This window comes from Engraulis encrasicolus, chromosome 15 (assembly GCF_034702125.1).
Source record: "Engraulis encrasicolus isolate BLACKSEA-1 chromosome 15, IST_EnEncr_1.0, whole genome shotgun sequence".
Lineage (NCBI taxonomy): Eukaryota > Metazoa > Chordata > Actinopteri > Clupeiformes > Engraulidae > Engraulis > Engraulis encrasicolus.
The window spans coordinates 24,381,702-24,404,147 of NC_085871.1; the positions used below are offsets into that span (position 1 = coordinate 24,381,702).

The following is a 22,446-nucleotide window of genomic DNA, read 5'->3' on the forward strand; positions in this document are numbered from 1 at the left end:
CGTCACAGAATGTTTTTAACAACATTTTATTTTAATCTCATTTTGTGCATCCATAGCATTTACCAGGGTTTGTATTGAGTAATGCGTTTTCAAAAAGAATATAATATATAAACAAAATATACACGTTCAAGTAAAAACTAAATATTAATGTTCACTGTCGTGGTGAACTTTGTATTTCCGCTTTACGACAGTTGATCTAGGGACTCGCCATCAGTGAATGCACAACATTTCGCTGTTCTGGTCTAGAAGGCCAAATAGCGACAAGGTAAGAAATTAAACTATACCGTGTTGTGATATGCATTTGGTTATGTATTGGGATATATGTGGTCTTTCGATGGTCAGTAGAAGCGTTCCGAAACGCACACAAGGTCGACAAATAAGTATGGTGTTCCTTCTGCCCTTGACCAGACTCCGCTTAGCTAAGCTAACCGGTTGTTATCCGTCTAAGATAGAATGTAGTTACCAAACAACAACATGTCAACACACCTTGAGCAGATATGTTATCTACCTCGAAACTCTGAACATTAATCCATATATGTAGTCACTTTGTGAAATGGAATATTCATTTTCACTTTGGGGTGTTGCATATTCTTGTGTAGCATGGATATGGTTTATGATCTGCACCACAAACTGGTTCTTTCTAAACGAAAGGGAGGCGAATGTATAGATTTATAGATATATCACGTGTGGCATCTTTCGTGTGTTGTTGAAACGTTTGATGTACTTTTCTGTAATGAATGTTCAGTGCTTGACGTAGTTGACGTTTTGTGGACCCTACCTACTCAGTTTACAATAACAATGGTTAATCAGCATTGAATTGCATGAAGTGAAGTGAACATACAGTGCTCAAACTGTCATTCTGTTTTCTTTTTTAAAGGCATCATGTTGCGATTGCCAGCCGTCAGTCGTGCCGTAGCGGGGGTGGCACACTCAAAAACATGTTTGGTTCCAGCTAATAATCGTAAGTTGAAAAGATATACTGTTTGAAAGCAGGAGGTGTAAGTTAAAACTCGTCTTTACACGTCATTATGACCTTGTTTTGCAAAGTCATGTAAAATGTGAGTTTAATGTATATGAAATGTCCATGCCAGCCTACTTGTTTGACAACCTGTGAGATATATTTGGAGTAATTTCAGTCTTTCCCACCTCCTGCCCCAGTTCGCACATCTGCAAGGGCATCCAATTTGGTTGAGGTGTTTGTGGATGGAAAACCAGTTAATGTGGAGCCTGGAACTACAGTGCTTCAGGTAAATCAGCATTCCTACATAGCATGCCTTACTGTAGTGTTGGACAAAATGGGAAAAAAGTATGACAATATGGATTAATTTATATCACAATAACGATATATATCAAGATGTACCACAATTATGTATGTGTTATCTTTATTTTCTATTTATTGTGTTGTGTTGCAAAACCATGTTTCTTTGAAGTGAATATTTTTATTTTTACAGTTGTCTGAACTTAGTGTGCATATTGACAACACTTGTCATATCATCCAGCCCTACCTTGCGGTGTTGATGACATTTAAGGGTCTATCAGATATTAAAAGTACAAGAGAGACATATTTTACACTCAGTCCTATTAGGATTACATTCACTGGGATCAGTACCAGTTACTTGTGGGATGGTTATTAATGGCTTCATAACAAATCGTTTACAACCGTGTGACATGACCATTCTCTTTCGTTCAGGCCTGCGAGAAGGTTGGAATTCAGATTCCCCGCTTCTGTTTCCACGAGAGGCTGTCTGTAGCGGGGAACTGTCGCATGTGTTTGGTGGAGATCGAGAGGGCTCCAAAGGTAATAATGCATTAATAAGAAGCCCGAACTTGTAACCAGGGCTATGAATTCACTTTTTTCATCACCAGCCAAAATGGCTAGTAGATGCTAATTTTCTAGCCAAACACATACTAACGAATCGCTCAAAGTGGCTAGTAAGTTGGTCCTTTCGGCCAGCCAAACAGAAATTTCACCAGCATTTGGCCGTTTGGCTCGTGTTAATTTAGAGCCTTGCTTGTAGCTATGCATACAGTTACTCTGTAATACGTGGGTGTTTTATGCACCTGCTCTATTCTGCCCTACAATATCAGAACGCAGTATCTTGAAAATTGTCGAAAATGGGTTTAGTCCGGAAATTGGCTTTAAAATACCTTCTTTTTCTTGTGTTAAAATGTTTTGCTCCAACTTGGTCCCGTTTCAGAAAAAAACGATAAAAACTGATTATACTGCGCTTTTTGGTTTTAGGGGGTTACGTCGTACTAGCCAAGAACGCAGTATAATGCGCATTATACTGCACTTCTCCATTGACACCGTGGTTTTGGTGTAGATAGTAATACCACAACAGAACGCAGTATAGTGATTTTTCAGCTAAAAAGTAATGAGAATGTTGTTTTTTTTGCTTCTTGTGTGCATAAATTTCCACCATAAAAAGTATTATGTGGAAGTGTCATCACCACTTTACCTCCAACACAGTTGCGTGGCCAGAAAGGAAACTTTAAAGCCTTTTTTCTCAGTTTGCCATTTTGAATTACCGGTACACTGCGTTCTGAAATTGTAGGGCAGTATTGCTTATACACTTTCTTTCCTCTTTCTTCTTTGACAGCCTGTGGCTGCATGTGCTATGCCCGTTATGAAGGGCTGGAACATTCTCACCAACTCTGAGAAGACGCGCAAGGCCAGGTAACGTAATGTAATGTAATGTAATGTAATATCATAGAATGGAGTGAAGGTTGATGATGTTCACATCGTAATGGGTTGTGAGTTCCAATTTTGTGGGGGGTTTTTTACATGTTATTTTTTTGTCTCCTGCTGTGATCTCTAGGGAGGGTGTGATGGAATTCCTGTTGGCCAACCATCCTCTGGACTGTCCAATCTGTGACCAGGGAGGAGAGTGTGACCTCCAGGTAACTTGATTGGTTGAGATCAGGCAGGACTAATTCAACACCCTTATTGGACATTTTAGCGAGTAGAAGAAACAAAGGAGAGTTAAAAATGCTTCAACCAGATGTTTGCTCCCAATGTTTACATTTTCTGGCTTACTCTGCAAGTATTCAGATGCCTTTCTTGGAGCTGACCTATTGTAGTACATCGTGATTTTATTTTTAGATGGAGTGGTATGCTTCTACCAAGGTCACTCAACCAGTAGTAATGTGCTGTGTTTCTTGTGTGTCTGGTGTAGGACCAGTCCATGCAGTTTGGCGCGGACAGGAGTCGCTTCATGGAGGGCAAGAGAGCAGTGGAGGACAAGAACATCGGGCCCCTCATCAAGACCATCATGACCCGCTGCATCCAGTGCACGCGCTGCGTCCGGTAAGCTAAACAGCTAGCTACCTTTTCCACGCTTCTGTGTCCACTACAAAGCGGAAGATACCTGGGGCCTATACTAAGAAGCTGGTTTAGGAGTGAACCAGATTAAATTAAGACGTAAATCATCTAATAGAAGATTCTAGTAAATGAGGGCTCCAGGCTCATATATTGGGTGATTTACCTCTTAGCTTAACCTGGTTTACTTCTGAACCAGCTTTGTAATATAGGCCCAATGGTGGTTAAAAATTGTTTTGGAGCATTTTGAAATATGGTGGCCAGCCAAGCATGTGGCAGGTCTGTTTTCGTTTCCTCTCATGATTTATACAAGGGTCTCATAGAAAACATTTATTCTTAAAATGACATCAGGGTACTAAGACTTAAGAGTTTAACAGTGGTACCGTTTCAGTGTATGTTGTTATTCTCTGTACATTTATTGCACATATTGCAGGGCATGCAACACTAGCCTGGTCCTGACCATCCCATAAAATGTTCTGGGGGTTGTTTGATCTGACTCAATTGCAGGAAGAGGGAAGGAAATTGTCGGGGAAAAAACAGATAAGTTGTTGAACGAACATGTCTGATGTCTATCTTTGGCGATGTTGGACCGTTTAACAGACATGTCTGACAGAACATCCTACTGTAGGATAAAATTAAAGCGTAGGACCGTTTGTCAGAACACTGGCCAAATCCTGCCGCTCAACATCGCTCCACAGAAAAGGGGTACCAGACGTAGTGCGGAGCCAAGTCTCCTGGCGGAAGTACGTAGGATGGTGCGCGAGGCTAATGCAACACATGCTGTGAATATTGTCAACTACAGTGATCATGGTGTGTTGTCAAGTCTTTAGTTTTTTAAATAACCGATTTTGTTATGTGAATTTTCTCTTGATGAATGCAGTTTTGCCAGTGAGATTGCGGGTGTGGAGGACCTGGGTACAACGGGCAGAGGCAACTCCATGCAGATCGGCACCTACGTGGAGAAGATGTTCATGTCCGAGCTGTCAGGGAACGTGATTGACGTGTGCCCCGTGGGAGCACTCACATCCAAGCCATACGCCTTCACCGCCCGTCCCTGGGAGACCAGGTTTGACTCCTCTTTTTTTGTTATAACAATATAATATAATATCTATAATATATTTTTGTTGTATATAACACCAAAACACTGCATTGTTGCAGTTGCACATTGTGTGATTGCATTTTATTCAGTAGATGTTTTTTCAGGACAGTGGAGCACAAACAATGCCACAAAAATGGTTTCTACCACTCTGCAAGACACCCACGCACCCACACACACACACACACACACAGTTCTTTTGAATGCCTATCTGTATCCACATTAACTTTCTTCCCTCTATGCATTTTATATCACCATAGTATGCAGCATTTACTTTTCTACTGCGTTTCTGTCCCTACCATTTTTCCAGTGTAAACCACTTGGTCTACAGCGTTAAGTTTGAACGCATGCACTTAACGTGTGGTTAAGTGTTCTTGTGTGATACAAATATATGCACACTTCAACTCGAAATGTGCATGAAATGTATGAGTGTCTGGGCGGCTTGACGCCGAAGCTAGTTTGTTCGGGACATGATGCATTTGTCCTTTTTCATAGTTGGAAAAATTAGCAAGTTGGTGAGTGTTGTGTTTTTGTGTGTGTGTGTGTGTGCTCCCATAGGAAGACAGAGTCCATTGACGTGATGGATGCGGTGGGATCCAACATCGTGGTGAGCACCAGAGGAGGGGAGGTCATGAGGGTTATGCCCCGTCTCAATGAGGAGGTGAACGAGGAGTGGATCTCAGACAAGACAAGGTAAATCTGGGTTTGTGCGTGCGTCCGTGTGCGAGCGTTCACTTGTGAATGTATGCAAGAGAAGGAAGGCATCAGTCTGAGCTATCTTGCATGTGAGTGTGAGTGAATGCATACAGTATAGGCAAAGTGTATTTGTGCACAACGACACTTGTTCACACTGGCTAATGGTCGAAAAATGAAAATACTTAAGTGATTGTACCTGTATTTTTTGTAAGTAACTATCAGATTATTCATGAAATAAATGCAATGTTTCTCCTCTTTGTTACTCTGTTATTCTGCTCAGGTTTTCACTACTTGAGAGACTGCTAAAAAAAAGTTAGCATTTCACTCAGAAGGCTGTTTTTTCTTCTTGTCCTGTCTTTGCCATTCCCTACACTCATCAGGTTTTCGTGTGACTGCCTGAAGTTGCAGAACCTGACCCAGCCCTAGTTTTGGCATTGCAATTTTGACTTTATTTATGACAGTATAGTGACAGGAAGTGAATGGGGGGAGATAGACGGGGAAGGGCCGGCAAACGACTCGGGCTGGAAATCGAACTCGGGTTGGCCGCATAGCAAATGAGTGCCTTACCTTTAGGCCACGGTAGGGCCTCAAGAATTAAATTGATTCTGTCATTCTGTCCACTCATCAGGTTTTCGTATGATGGTCTGAAGAGGCAGCGTTTGACCCAGCCCTATTTTTTTGGCATTGCAAAACAAAGTATAATTTTAGGTTATTCAAGAATTAAAAGGAACGTTTCTCCTCTTCTTTGTCATTCTGTGTCCACTCATCAGGTTTTCGTATGACGGTCTGAAGAGGCAGCGTTTGACTCAGCCCATGGTGAAGAACTGCTCCGGACAGCTGGTCACCACCTCCTGGGAGGATGCTCTTGTCCGCGTAGCAGGAGTGGTACGTACACACAGCTGTGTGTATGTGTGTGTGTGTGTGTTTGACTGGGATGTGTGTGTGTGTTTGACTGGGATGTGTGGTAAGTGCTCCCGTGTGAATGCGTACGTGTGTGTTTGTGTTTTCGAAACCGATTTACTGTGTACAATGAAAAACATTTCTCGGCATGATTTCATGTTCTATGTGGGAGTTTTGTAAAATGAAATTGGAATACAGAATGAATTGTAATCAGTGTCTGTTGTACTGTGAATAGCAATCATTTGTCCGGTATTTAGAATTTGTAAATTGGAGTACTAATAGAAGTAAATTAAATAGTAAGCCTTAAATTAAATTTGTAATATTGGAATTAATAATAGTTGTGCTTTTTTTTTTTTTTTTTAAAGGAACAGTCCACCGTTTTTTGATTTTCACATATGTGCAGTATTTCCAAGCATTATTGATGAATGTGCATATCATTTTCGTCTATGTGTTTGCATTACCTGGTTTAACAGTACAGCCAAATTAAGAGTAGCAATGCAAGTTTATGGGGAGCAAACAAAACATCATTAAATGTAATTATAAACTACTTTCAAATTAATGCAAAATTTACCAGTGTGCCACAGGAGGTACGGTGTGCATTAAGGGGCTACAAAAAGCAAAAACCCTCAACCTAATGATATGTGTTGTTGCCTCCTCTTCTGCAGCTCCAGAGTGTGCAGGGTAGCGAGGTGGCGGCCATCGCCGGTGGCATGGTGGACGCAGAGGCTCTGGTGGCCCTCAAGGACCTCATGAACCACCTGGACAGCGAGAACCTCTGCACCGAGGAGGTCTTCCCCATGGCAGGCGCCGGGTGAGTCAATGAGCTCCAGGATGGCTGTTTTGAGACAACATGATCTCCCAGAATGCCATGGAATGGACACAGATCTTTGAGACACGAAATCCGTGTCAGTTTCACGGAGTTTGGCAAAATTTCGTGCTCCTAGACACAGAATTGTTTTCCGTGATGGACACACAGAAGTGCCTTCCCTCTATGTCCCAAAGATCTGTGCCCATTCCACTGAATTCTGAGAGATCAGGCTGTTTGAGACTAACAGAGTTTCTCAACAGGGGTTCTACAGCCCCCTCGTGGGGTGTTGAGGAGCCAGAGGGGGGTGTTTAGAAGGATACAGCTTAGAGGGGGGCAGTGCTTAATTGCCATTCGGGGTCATTTTATTGTTTAATACTAAGGGGGATGTTGGCAGGCTTATGATGAGGTCAAGGGGCATTGGCAGGCTTATGATGATGTCAAGGAGGCATTTGTTCAGAAAAGAAAATCACTGGACTGACAGAACTGTACTGGTTCTAGTTCATGTACCTATTATTGACAGGTGAAAGTGTTTTCACTCTATATGGGAGCAGCAGACACAATTTTAATGTGGTGTTAGAGTTCTTGGTTGCTTGTGTGTGCTATGCAAACCTTCCTGAAAACAAATGTCAATAGCTTTGATGTTTTTGCGTGGATTTATCGTGTGTCCTGATGGCTCATTAAGCTGTAGAAAAATGGTCTGTCTTAATGTCTTAATGCTTACATGAGTAATGTGTTTACCACTTATGATGTCTGACTTTTACATTGGGATAGTTTTTGGAGAGTATAGTTTTTGGAGAGAATAATTACTAACTTATTGAACAACAGCTTTGCTTGAGTTGTTTGAAAATGGAGACAAGGGGCATGGTGATTAATTACTAAGTTCCATGTTTTGTTTTAAATGTTCTAAACATGTTCTTGCTTTTCACCTGATGTATTCTGTACTTCTAGCACTTACATTTGCGGTATTAAACCAAATACTGGTCCTTAGTGTGCAAATTTATTAAGCTATGTTAATGCTCACACACGTCCTGGTCTTTTAGACCGTGAAGTTGGAATGCATGCCTTTACTTACTCAATTGGCCTATTGAAAGGGAATTAGTGCTATGAAGTTAGTTTTATTTTACCCATCACCTTGGAAAAGGAAGCCAGTCAGTAGTAGTACATCTGCCAGTATTATCTGTATGTATCTTGTGCATTTTTTTGGTAGCAGATTTTGTATACATAGCAGGTGATGGTATTACAGGTTTTCTTGCAGAATCCTGAATCCAGTCGCACAACCAAGGTTTCAAATCTGAACGTGTTTCCATTTCTTTTATTTAGACTACGGTGTGATGCTAAATTTTAATCTATTAGAAGCTTCACTAGTTGTTTCTGATTCCTAGGGGGGAAGTGAAAATCTGAAAAGATGCATTTAAAATGTTAAGTGCAAAATGTATCAGTTCATGCATAAACCAGTTTTCGTACTGATTCATGTGGCATGTTCTATTTCACATGAAACTTAGTACACTGGCACCTTTTCATGTTCAGTCAGTATTAGGTGCTGTTTCCACGTAGCTGGATATTTTTATATGTGGATATATTTTTCTCCTGGTTGCATTGATTTTGCATTGGTTTTGGCCTTCCGTTTCCACGTAGCGGATATTTAAAATCCAGGTATAAAAAGCAGGAGAAAAAAACGCATTTGTTACAATGGAGGATTTATTTTTATCCACATGCGTTTACACCTAAACTGGAGAAAAAAAATACCCTGCTAAGAAAATATCCTGCTACGTGGAAACAGCACCTTAGTACATCTGAAAATGCGTGAAAAGTCACTTGTGGAGCTAAGTAAGCAAGTTTTGTACATGGGCCCCAGTTATGGAGACTCCAGCTCCTTAATCCAGCACTAGTGACTGAGTTGTGTTGTGTGTCTCCCCCTGCTGGCGGCGGTGCAGTACTGACCTGCGCTCCAACTACCTGCTGAACTCGCGCATCGCCGGCATCGAGGAGTGTGACCTGCTGCTGCTCATCGGGACCAACCCGCGCTACGAGGCCCCTCTCTTCAACGCTCGCATCCGCAAGAGGTACACACACACACCACACACACACACTCACACACACACACACACACACACACACACACAGTGCTACGAGGCCCCTCTCTTCAACGCTCGCATCCGCAAGAGGTACACACACACACACACACACAGTGCTACGAGGCCCCTCTCTTCAACGCTCGTATCCGCAAGAGGTACACACACACACACACACACACACACACACACACACACACACACACACCCACACACACACACACACACACAGTGCTACGAGGCCCCTCTCTTCAACGCTCGCATCCGCAAGAGGTACACACACACACCACACACACACACTCACACACACACACACACACACCACACACACACACACAGTGCTACGAGGCCCCTCTCTTCAACGCTCGCATCCGCAAGAGGTACGCTCGCACACACACACACACACACACACACACACACACACACACACACACACACACACACACACACACACACACACACACACACACACACACACAGTGCTACGAGGCCCCTCTCTTCAACGCTCGCATCCGCAAGAGGTACACACACACACACACCACACACCACACACACACACACAGTGCTACGAGGCCCCTCTCTTCAACGCTCGCATCCGCAAGAGGTACACACACACCGCACACCACACACACACACACAGTGCTACGAGGCCCCTCTCTTCAACGCTCGCATCCGCAAGAGGTACACACACACACACACACACACACACACACACACACACACACACACACACACACACACACAAACTCTCTCACACACACACACACACAGTGCTACGAGGCCCCTCTCTTCAACGCTCGCATCCGCAAGAGGTACACACACACCACACACACCACACACCACACACACACACACACAGTGCTACGAGGCCCCTCTCTTCAACGCTCGCATCCGCAAGAGGTACGCTCGCACACACACCACACACACACACCACACACACACACACACACACACACACACAGTGCTACGAGGCCCCTCTCTTCAACGCTCGTATCCGCAAGAGGTACACACACACACCACACACACACACACTCACACACAGTGCTACGAGGCCCCTCTCTTTAACGCTCGCACCCGCAAGAGGCACACACACACACACACACACAAACTCTCTCACACACACACACACAGTGCTACGAGGCCCCTCTCTTCAACGCTCGCATCCGCAAGAGGTACACACACACACACACACACACACACACACACACACACACACACACACACACACACACACACACACACACACAGTTTAGACCATACAGGCTACGTTTAGACAAGCTGGACATTTTAAAATATAATTTTTGATTTGAATTTTTAATCATAATTCATATTCTGAAGATTGTTGTATTGCATGCTGTTTGTGTAATTTCTAGAGCCAGACAAGAGCCTTCAAACAACACCACAGACATCTTTTTGTGACTTACACGGACTGATAAAATCAAGGCTGAATGTATAGTGTGCTACCCTCGTATGTAAACCTTCCCTAGTCTGTTTCTCCCTCAGTGTTGGTGTCAGATTCATACAAATGCAGTTCTGGGGTGCTACCTTGCTACTAAAAAGGCACACCAAGTATGATTGAAGTCTGTGTCGGCCGGGTCCCAAAGTGTCTGATTTCACGTGAAATGACCCAATGACTGTGTGTGTGTCACCTACATAAGGCATCAAATACACACACACACACACAGAGACACACCCACCCACATGCATCTAGTGTTGGCCAGGTTGCTGTTTCTGATTGCTCTTTTTATACTAGGAGTATGGAGCATTAAATGTGTTTGTGTTGTGTTGTGTTGCAGCTGGCTGCATAATGAGCTGCAGGTGGCGCTGGTGGGACACGAGGTGGACCTGAGCTACAACTACGACCACCTGGGAGACTCCACGCAGGTGCTCAAGGACATCGCCGCCGGCACACACCCCTTCTGCCTGGTAAGCCCAGAGGTTCAGGACAGAGATCTTATAGACATAGATACGTAATGCCAGTTCTTTTCCGGTATCCACTCAGGTGCTGTTTCCACGTAGCAGGATATTTTTTTAGCTGGGTGTTTTTTTCTCCTGTTAGGTGCAGGGATGATAGCAGTCCGGCGCCGCGCCGGAAATCCGGCGTAGCGTGGCTGTAGAAAAAAATAAAATAATAATTTCCCCAATATTAATAAAATAATAAACTATCGCGTAGGCCTTCATTAATGTATGGTGAAAATAAATGAGCGCGCAACAGCCTGTTGTAAGAGACACGAAAGGAACCCAAATGAGCAGCAGCCCATAATTATCATCCCGACATCTTACTGAAAAATGTATCAATTTGTTACGTCTTGCTCTTGAGTCACTCACCACATCACTGGCGGCAGTCTTCTAGTTCTAGTGAAAGGAGAAGTAGATTGGCTGTCAGTATGCACAGTAAAGAGAGTTCTAGGCCCCTACTGGTTACCCTTCTCAGATATTTTCACTGTCGACGGAGGCAAATCCAAAAATGGCATCTCGTTATACTGAAGAAACGGAAGAAAGTACTATAGGCCAAGTCTAGACCATTTGGATTCCGATAAAAATTAGCAACTATTGTTAGCACAAATCCACATCGCTTGCTAGTTGTGATGGGTGTGTTGAACCGTGTGGATGTCAGTGGAATACTAGTGAAATTCTGTGATCAAGAAAACGTCTGAAGGTAAGGCCATTTAGTTATTAATTTGCCCACTGTGGCATGTTGGCTTGGGCCCGAATGATTTTGCCTTGCGCAGGTTACTCCAAAAACCTGACCATAAACGGCTTATTGATGCGCATAAACGGCTCAGTGAGAGTATATGTTTGAAATAGGTTCGTCTATTTTCCTCATTTATGTGCGCTAAATGACTGCGCAATGTTGACAAACTTTGATGGAGATGGACGTTCTTTCAAAAAAAGTCTGTAATGCTCAAAACGGTAGGCCTATGCTATGCCCGTCATGATACTTTTTTTCTAGGTGTAGTGCGTAAATGTGGTCTGCATTGGAATAGCGGCTACCATTGCGACATGTCCAAATGACAATGGAATGCTTGGATCGCTAATGTTTGGCAAGCCTAGTTAGCCTACACCCCTTGTAGGCTAATGTGAGCTGAGTTCGTGGATTTTGGTCTACTGTTGATTGAGGGATGGTGTTTTGAGTCATTCCTGACAAACCACGTGTCAAACTGATTTCAGGGAGATGTTTATATTAGTTATGCTGACTAAACCAACGCGCTCTGTGAAAACCCCCAAACAGCCTCGCACAGGTTCACACAGCCTTTCTCTCTCGCGCGCTCCCTGTCGTAGCCCTTCTGCGTAATCGAATCCAGTTATTCCACGCACGATGCACAGGTTGTATTGTCTGCACGCTCTGGGGCTACTTAATCCCTACTCTCGGGCAGGGGGCAATTATCAATATCAGACTCTCATGAACTTCAAATAGGCTACTTGGCTTGCGTTCATGTGGCCACCACGGTGTCACCTAGACATGCAGTGAATGTTCATCTTATCTTCACGCCCTGTGCTATTTTCATGTAGCTTAATTCGGTCCTGTCTTTGTTTTTGTTGCTTTCTGTTATCTTTTCAACTCGTACATTGTAATGGGCGTGTGTACACGCGAGTGATTTTCATGTATTTTAATTGACTACAACCCAATGCGAAAGTCGCGCAGTAGTCACACAGGCTATATACTGTCCTGTCCGTAATAACCACTGGTTCTGTCATCCGTGGAGTCGAAATATGCGATGTGAACGTGGGCCTGCATGTAGCCAATCATGCGCTTGTGCCCTAAATATCATGTACCGGTAATTAAAGGGCGTTTCCCTACAACGGAAAGGCAGGGGTTATAGCACAGCCCTTAAACAATCTGTGGTTATAGGTAGACCATGGGGCCACGAGTAGGGTATCTAAACGTATGTCCAGTAGCCTATACAAGTTATATGAGCAATGTCCCAATGAAAATGAAACTTATCAGCTTGCAGCAAATGTCATGTCATTTAAAAGTATTGCTCAATTAATTGGTAATCACCTCCTCTATTTTGGACAGAGTGTAGTTACTGTACTTTGGAGTAGTATTGCCTCCTACTGACCTGTCTTGGTATGGCTGCTACATATGTAGCTTTCAGTTAATTCAATGTGGTAAAATATGCACCATGTTTTCAGAAATGCATTCTGGTGTTGAAATGTTGCATTGGTTCAATACCCACCTCAATAACTTTAGTGCAACATCACAAGCCTAGAATGCATTTCTAACTGCATACGTTGGTATTCGTTTTTACAGCTAGAATTGAACGTGGTGGTCAGTTTCTTTCAGCCAAGTGCTGTAGCCTACCAACAGGGAAATGATCTGTGTTTTCGTGAATAACACTATAGAAATAATGCAAAAATGAAAACATTATCTTAAATGTTTGAATAATGTGTTTGAATAATAATAAGGCCTACATTACGTCTCATATGCAGTATGTCCCGTCGTCCCCCGGCCCCCCCTCCCCGACCAGGAAAAAAGTTCAGGCTCAGGATTTTTTTTCACTATCACCCCTGTAGGTGTAAACGCAACATGTGGATAAAAATAAATCCTCCATTGTAACGAATGCGTTTCAGCCCCCTAAACAGGATATTTTTTTCTCCTGCTTTTTATACCTGGATTTTAAATATCTTCTACGTGGAAACGGCACCTTAATGTCGGGTGAACGCCTCTTTAGGAGACCTTCAGTTAGGAGTCCTGAGATTGAGAATAAATTAAGTCCCCTTAGCGCTGTCGATGGCGGTAGCACGCTTCTTGTGCAAACACCTCAAAAATAGAAGAAGGATGAGGGGACAAGTCCCCCTTAGGAGACCCAACTTGAGCACACTCATTTGCATTAAGTGGGCGTGTTTTGAATCCTCTTTATTTAAATTCCACCGTCTTTGTTCAGGATGTTACCTGTATGGTTTCCAGGGCGTGGCATTTGCACCTGCCAACTGGAGAAACTTTGCTGTGGCTGGCTAGTAATGGTTTAAGTCGCACTAGCCAGTTTGACAGGTTGCTTATTCTTTGGTGTGACAAATCACAGTAGTTGCATCAATTGTTTGGGTTTAAATTCAAAGAATATTCTAAAGAAGAAAAACTGACAAAAAAACTCTGGATAGCAGAAAGACTAAAATGGCTAGTGACTCAGAAAAACCACTAGCCACAGTGGGTGTTGAACAAAATTCTTATGTCAAGCCCTGATGGGTTCGCGACTCAGCGGGGCAACTGAACGATATGAAGCTATCCACTGGTGATCTTTATGTCATGTGCCTTCGCCAGGTGTATTTATGTAATGTCCAAAAAGTCATAGAATGCACGCACATCAGTAGCACAGGGGCTGGACCAAACAGAAGATGGCAGCATTGAACAGTGTTGTGGACATGTATTATTTCCTTTCAATGATCTTTATGTGATGAACCTTCACCAGACGGTGGCGTGCCAACTGAATGTTATGAAGCTACCCTACTCAGTGGGGCAACTGAATGTTATGAAGCTTCCCCACTCAGTGGGGCAACTGAATGCTATGAAGCTACCCCACTGATCATGTGATCTTTATGTGATGTGCCTTCACCAGACGTTGGCGTCTGCCAAGCGCCCGGTGGTGGTGGTGGGCAGCACCACTCTGCAGAGGGCAGACGGGGCCGCCATCCTCAACGCCGTCTCCACCATCGCCCAGAACGCACGCGCCAGCAGCGGAGTGGAGGAGGGATGGAAGGTCCTCAACGTGCTGCACAGGTCTGATACCACACACATATACACATTATTATTTAGTCAGTTATTTAGAGAAAACAAAGGCTGTGCATCTCAGGAGAAAATAGATTGAAACCTTGTGCTATTTGTGAGAACAGTGAGTGGAGGAGGGTTGAAAGGTCTTCTGTGTACTGCACAGGTCTGATACCACACATATACAAACAATTATTCAGGCACATTATTTGTTTTTTAGAGAAAACAAAATCAGGATAGTTGTTGCATTTAAAGAGAGAAGTTATTTTAAGTCCTCTTGAAAAACAACCCCATTCAAACATAGCAGTAATACATACTGTTTTGTGAAAACGGCTGAGGGATGAACCAGCCTCAATGCACTGCAATGGTCTGATGCTGCACAGCGCACACATATAGACTTAATTTATTTTTTTAAAGGAACAGTTCACTTAATTTCAGAAAATTGCTCATATGTGGTTAGGCCGTGGTTAGATACAGTATGAGAGTACATAGGATTTTTTTCTCTGTGTTTGCATTGCCTAGTTAAACAGTATAGCCATATTAAGCGTAACAATGGAAGTCAATGGAATCAAACAAAACATCATCAAATGTACTTATAAACCTCATGTAAGATTCATGTAAAACTGACCAGAGTGCAAAACGGCTATTTAATCTCGTCCATTGATCACTTGTGGCTTGATTCTAACGGTTCTATCCACTTCCAGTGATAATTGTAAGCTATGCTGCTAATACAGTAATTCTAATACTAATACATTGAGAAGAAAATGTATAACATTCATGTGTAAGAGAGATGCGGAAGGATCAGGGAAATGACCTCGGGTCAGAGTCAAACTGGGGTCCACAGTGCAATGGTACGGCACCTTAGCCCACATTTATTTTGCATGAATTGTGTACTTCTTAATGCTTACTGTGCGTGCTTTTTAATGAATGATTGGGTGATTAAACACAATTTATTTCGTTTTTGCATACCTTTGGGGTAGTACAAAATCCCCTCGTTGGCAGACCATGCTGACTGTGATTTGTGATTTGATTGGCGGACAGGGTGGCCAGTCAGGTGGCAGCGCTGGACCTGGGCTACAAGCCAGGAGTGGAGGCCATCAGGAACGCCCCGCCCAAGGTGCTGTTCCTGCTGGGGGCTGACGCAGGGTGCATCACTCGCCAGGACCTGCCCAAAGACAGCTTCATCATCTACCAAGGTAGGCGTACTGTACTGTAGGCGCACCCCCACACATGCACTTACAAGACCAGATACAGTATCTGGGTAGGATGGTTGGGGGTGGGTGGTTATATCACCTGTTTATTATGCAGTCGTTTATTATTTATTATTTGGTGATTTGGGGTGGAGAATGTTGACCATTATATTTGGGAAAGTGCACATTAACTTTTTCTTGGTAGTTACTGTAGAAACACCCCCACACATTCACTTACAGACCAGACATGTGACTGGGTAGGATGGTTGCGGGAGGGTGGTTATATCACCTGTTTATTATGCAGTCAGTTTTTCTTAGCATTTAGAATGCATATATAGTATGTTGACTGAATTATTTATAAATTGTTGGTTTTGGGGTGAGAATGTTGACTATTATATTTGGGAAAACACACATTCACTTTTTTTGGTAGTTTGTCACCCATTTCTTATCTTGCCATACCACACAGCTCTAAACAAGTCTACAAGCGTTAGATTTATTGCACATCACATTCACATTCACTTACTGCCCTCTCGCCCCCACACAGTGCTCTCCCCACACATACAGTAACAGTATTTGACAAATACACATCCTGCCCATCTCTTACCCAGTCACTGGTGCAGAGACACGCTATTTACTGCATCATTGCAGAGATTACCTAATATTTCATAATTCTGCCGTGTAGCTGAGAACTTGGGGCGTTATACTTTGGCTTTTGACTTTTAAAATCCCTTTATTGAACCATTGCATGGTCTATACGTCCACAAAAATGGTCAACCCACCCACCCTAACCCATTAAAATCAGCCCATTATACCCATTATACTTAGAAAAACACACATCCAGACACTTTTTTTTTTTTGGTGTTATCTCACCCATCTCTTACCCGGTCACCGATGTCACACAGGTCACCATGGCGATGCGGGAGCTCCCATGGCCGACGTGATCCTGCCCGGGGCGGCGTACACGGAAAAGAATGCCACCTACGTCAACACGGAGGGCCGCGCCCAGCAGACCAGGGTGGCTGTCACCGCCCCCGGCATGGCCCGTGAGGACTGGAAGATCATACGCGCCGTGGCAGAGGTAAATTCTATGGACATATTAATTTTATCCTGATTCAGCATATACGCTGGAGGACTCTGATGAAGACGCATGTCGAAATATTAGTCTTACTGCACTGTAAAAATAAATTACAGAAAATAGACATCCGTGTGGCACCAGATTCTTTTTCCTTTGTACGCAGCATATACACTGTTTTACCTTTAACACTTGGAGCGACATATACGCGGCATTCAGGCTCTTATGATTTGACTGTTTTTCATTAAACATGTGGGTATGTTAGGGCTGATTCAACACATTCTAATTCAAGACAAGGGCCCTAGCTTTTCAATGCATCTTTGCTCATGTTTTTATTTGCTTCGGAGGTTGAGATATTTAAGTTTTAATAGGCAGAGGGTGCCTTTTCCAGTAAAGGGCTTAGGCATTCAGCTGGTGTTTTTTGCAAGTACCTTAGGCAAAAATGGGTTCATTACGGTAGAACAATGAAGAGAGACGGGAATGCAGCAGAGAGAGACATGGGGAAATGACCTTGGGTCGGACTCAAATTAAGCTACAGTACCCCCAAGGGAAATGATGGTTGTCAGGAAATTAACAGCATAAAAATCATTTCTCTGAGGGCTGCGCAATTAGTTGATTGGAATATTATCAAGCGCATAACCATTAATCGTTGGGTAGTGATATGTGTATTCATTTCATTCTGTGTTATAGTGCTATTATTGTATTGACCTTATGTGTCTCTATATTTGCGTCGCCATAATATTCTGTGGGTTTCTGTCTCATGTACAGTGCCTTGAAAGCACACAATCGCATGTCTGTTGTCATGGGATTCTTCCCAGTCTGCACAAAGATTTTGTAGGATGTACACATAGGCACTCAAATTCAACACTGTGTGTGTGTCCGTGTGTGTCCGTGTGTGTGCCTCAGCTGGCTGGTGTTACGCTTCCTTATGACTCGGTGGCCGAGGTGAGGGACAGGCTGGCGGAGGTGGCTCCTAACCTGGTCCGCTATGACGACGTGGAGGTGGCCAACTACTTCAAGCAGGCCAACGAACTCGCACAGGTGAGAAATGAAGTTCATTACTAGTGGTGTGCATTGGCACTGCCCTCACGATTCGATTCGATTACGATTCAGGAGGTAGCAATTCGATTCGATTCAATTCTACAATGCATTGCAATGCATTACATTTCTACTGAAACAGGGTTCCCGCGGGTTATTAAAAATATTAAAAAGGCATTGAATTTAGTTATCCAGCATTAAGAGCATTAATAGCATTGAATTAGCTGTGAAAAGTCGGGAATTTTTTTCACTGCGGCATTAAATTTTCAAAAAACATTTCAGTGTGCAACCTAAAGGACGAAGTTTTTTTTTTCATATGAAGATGACGCACAGAACGTCAATACCCATGATTCGTTGTAGAACGCTACTGTAAACACAAATCAGTGCAGCGGCGCCATTTTTTGATGAGGTGAGGTGAAGAATGGGAAAGTGCCGGTTTAACCCCAAGTGGCTGCAGGATCCAAAATACTTTTGGGTAAAATCTGTGCCGAATGACCGCGAGGCGTGCTGCTTTTGAAATTATGTGAATTTTGCCGTTTAACTTGAACTAGTTTTAGTGTCACATCACTTGCTCTTTTAAGTCGAGAACGATATCGCGGCACGTAACACATAGGCATATCCACGGTCACAACGCAGTTGTCGCTAACACACTATGTAGACGCTATGTTGTGATATTGGTTAGCGTATGATATCTTGCTCGGCGTGGAGGGAGTTGACACTTGCCTGCCGCCAACGGCTGTCAAACGAGTGATGATTACTATTTTGGCTGCAAATTAATCACTGCTCCGCTGGGCATCTCGTAACATGGCATGGTGATGGGCAAATTATTATGTAGGGCCTACATCATAAACACCTCATTCTGGTTTTGCAGTAAGAGTAGGCTACCTACAGATTGTCTACCTCTGATTAGAACATATTTTTAACAATCAATGAATTGGCATTTGTTCAGTATACTTCTTGTAATGTGATTGGAGAAAAATATCATAAAGGGAAATGGTTATGTACACAGCTCTTTTACTTTGTGATGACTAATGGTAAGCTACTGCCATCTAGTGGCTGTTCTTTTAAACTTTCGCTGCCTACTGCAAGATTGTCCCAAACATTTAACAGTGGAGGTGGCCAGCTTGACAATCACCTACCACCTTGACTAGATCCCCTTAAAAGATAAACATTTTGTATTACCAATGTTATGTTCGAAATTGCTTTTCAAAGATTATGTAATGTTTTCAATTCCTATTTCATACGAAACTGCAATTAACAAAGCCTTTTCCATGATGGTGACTGTGAGGCCTGTTAGTCTCATGTGTCTCCCCCTTCACCACCAGCACTGATTAATGTTAAACATAATTCAAATAAACAATATTAATTGTATTTTCCATAAATGTACATTATTTTGTCAGGTGAGGTGTAATCTCTTAAAAAGTAATGGGGGGGGGGGTAAATTTGATAAGTGCTTTCTTTATTGAATGTCGGTCAATATTATTGAAATAATGGGTGCGATAGAAGTATTAAATTTTACTTGAAAAGGCATTAATTAAGGTATTAAAAGTCTTGAATTTAGGTTTAACAATCCTGGGGGAACCCTGTGAAAGCAAAACAAATGTTTCATTAGTCATGATGAGGCAGGACAATTAGGCAGATACTGACTGAGCAACATTTTATTGACTGTTTTCTGTATCAGTTTTACAGTTTTCAATGCTTTTGAAATGCTTTTATTTAATTTAACATTCATTTGCTCCTGAAATATCCACGGAAGTAATTGAAACTTTAAAAATTTGCTGCATCGATTATGGAACTTGCCACATTGAATTGAATTGTCCATGCCCCGAATCGATTATTGTTGACACCACTATTCATTACATAAACCCACTAAGACCAGCTGCAGTACAGTACAACACAACCCTTAAAGGGACACTGTGCAGGAAATGGTCAAAAAAGGTACTACAACTATGCTGCTCATTGAAACTGGGCGGCCTATTGCAAAATTTGATCTTTACATGAAAGTTTACTAAGTAATAAACAAATATTTTCTAGTATGGTCCAAGTAGTCATTTTTGCAGCTAAAAATGGCTATTTTTGGAAATTCAAAATGGCGGACCATGGAGAAGATCCCCCTTTTCATGTATGGAAAGTGCTATTTTTCCAGTCATAATGAATACTTAGAATTTGATGGTGGTGGTAAGTATTCATGAAAAAGGTAACATTAGTGAATGGGCAGCATGAATTCTGGAAATAAACAACTAAAAATCTCACACAGTGTCCCTTAAAGAACGGCTACAGCATTTATTTGTATGTACCTTTAGCTACTTTGACCATTCTGTCAGACCCATAAGACCATGTTTGGTCGTACTGGGTTAAATAACCACTCGTTTCTTTTCATGGTTGTATACTACACTTTATCCAGAGCAATTTACAATAGAGGAGAAACATGTTGATTGAATCGGGGCAGTTGTGGCCTCATGGTGAGGGAGGTCTTAAAATCACATGGTTGCAGGTTCGAATCCCAACCTTACCTCTCCCTTCACCTCAATCCATCCTTGAGCAGGGCACCTAACCCTACATTTTTCCAGGGACCGTAACTAATACCACACTTGAGTTTTTCTTTTACATCAGACATGTAAAAGTTTTAGCGTTTACCTGAAATGTTTCAACGGTATAACTTCCGTCTTCATCAGAGGGTCACTGGGATGTTTATGTCTGATGAAGACTGAAGTTATACCGTCGAAACATGTCAGGTGAAAGATACAACTTTTACATTTCTGAAGTAAAAACTCAAATGTGATTTTAAACAGTTAGACACAATGAACGTTATACATATATGTAGCTAATACCCACGAATAACTACTGTAAGTCCTTTTGTATACATGTAATGTAATGTAATGTAATGTAATTGCAGGTGTACAGTGATCTCTAATCATTACCTATTAACCTTGTTATGCTTTTTCTTGCTCTTCAGACTGTAGATCAGACATTACTGGCAGATCCCCTCATCCCTCCTCAGGTTTCTGTGAAAGACTTCTATATGACAGGTATGTATTACCTGAAAATATGTTTCTTCTCTTAACTTTTTTATCCCCCAGGCGTCTGAGCTGTTATTGTGATTTTTATATGAGCAAGTGGGGTCGTTTATGACCCCAATGAGTTTACAGGAATACCTCTATTCCATGTCTAGACAAGACGTCTTAAACATGTGAACTTATGTACTTCAACATTTCCCTGAATCTTATTTCAGTTGTTATAGCGGTGAAAATGTGTTTCATCTGTTAGACCAAATTGGTGCTTTTATACAACCATTTAATAATGAAAACTACTCCAGTTATAGTTGTATTGATGTCTATACTGTAAATATGTTTCCACTCTTTTTGATCAGGATGATTTCCTTTCTCGTCATCTCTGTGCAATGATATCAACCATACGTACGGTGCAATGATACAGGAAATGCTGATTGAATGCTCTCACAGTGTGCTTGATTTAATTATTTACTTATATGTTAATATTAATGTAATACTTTTTAAAATACTTAAATACTTTAATACTGAATATTTTATGTCTGCTAATCATTGCCTGCCTCAAGATGCAAACAGTAATAACTAGAGTTGAAAAATTACAACAGAATGTGGATCCTCCTAGGGTCATAAATGACCCCATAAATGTTTGGATTATTCCCATCTAGATTGGCCAATCCTCACACAATTCTATCAAACGTGCCTAACAAATTCCTAGAAGGAAAGGTATTTTCTGATTCCTGAAATTGTGCACAAAAACATGTGCCAATGGTCATAAATGACTTGCCTGATTATCATAGACTTGCAATCGCGATTCGAGTCTATGATAATCAGGCAGCTATTGTAAGTGTTAATGTTTTTGCTGGATATCTGTCTCCCGTTAGACCCTATTAGCCGAGCATCCCAGACGATGGCCAAGTGTGTGAAGGCGGTGACCGAGGGAGCGGACGCCATTGAGGAGCCTGCCATCTGCTAGAACAACATCATCCTTGTCTGTCCGAAACAAAATGCATAGCTGTGTGAGACCTCTGTCCTTAAGTCAAACCTGCAGTACACACACACACACACGCACCCACACACACACTCATGCGTACACTCACACCCTTTCATAGTCTTCAATCACAACCACACTCATCACCCAAACCTTACAATATCTTTCCACAGTGTTTCATGCCAATTCTGCACCTTCATCAGCCTTTCAGAAGACAGAAAAAAAGGATTTTATCGAAATAGTTCATTGACAGCTGTGTGTACTTTTATTCTTGCTTTATATATTTAAGTAATGGTATGCTCGAGCAAATAAATAAATGAATGAATAAATGTTGTAAAGATTTCCATTCCCAAGAGAAGGTCGCGGGGGGAGAGCAGCTTTGTTAAAGAAAGCTTATACTACTACTACGGTGAAAAACAAAAATGAATAAAAAAAAAACCTGTGTTATTACAGTTGGCCCTCCTAGAGTGTTTTCATGTTTTAAGTAGGTTGTATGGCTCAGCCGAGTTGTGAACACATACATCATGGTTTGAGATATTCCTATAAGGCTGA

General features: G+C 42.3%; 1 protein-coding gene across 1 annotated transcript; it reads left to right on the forward strand.

Moving 5' to 3' along the window:
• The first annotated feature begins 180 nt into the window (after nt 1-180).
• Nucleotides 181-22,346, forward strand: ndufs1 (NADH:ubiquinone oxidoreductase core subunit S1). The gene is made up of 19 exons (XM_063217252.1): nt 181-265; nt 878-961; nt 1,159-1,247; nt 1,691-1,798; nt 2,601-2,677; nt 2,820-2,901; nt 3,177-3,307; nt 4,200-4,385; nt 4,974-5,108; nt 5,882-5,996; nt 6,677-6,822; nt 8,754-8,882; nt 10,688-10,817; nt 14,450-14,610; nt 15,640-15,794; nt 16,691-16,866; nt 17,767-17,901; nt 20,855-20,927; nt 21,788-22,346. The coding sequence occupies exons 2-19, from the start codon at nt 883-885 to the stop codon at nt 21,877-21,879; spliced, it is 2,199 nt and encodes a 732-aa protein (XP_063073322.1). The 5' UTR covers nt 181-265; nt 878-882; the 3' UTR covers nt 21,880-22,346.
• The last annotated feature ends 100 nt before the right edge of the window (nt 22,347-22,446 follow it).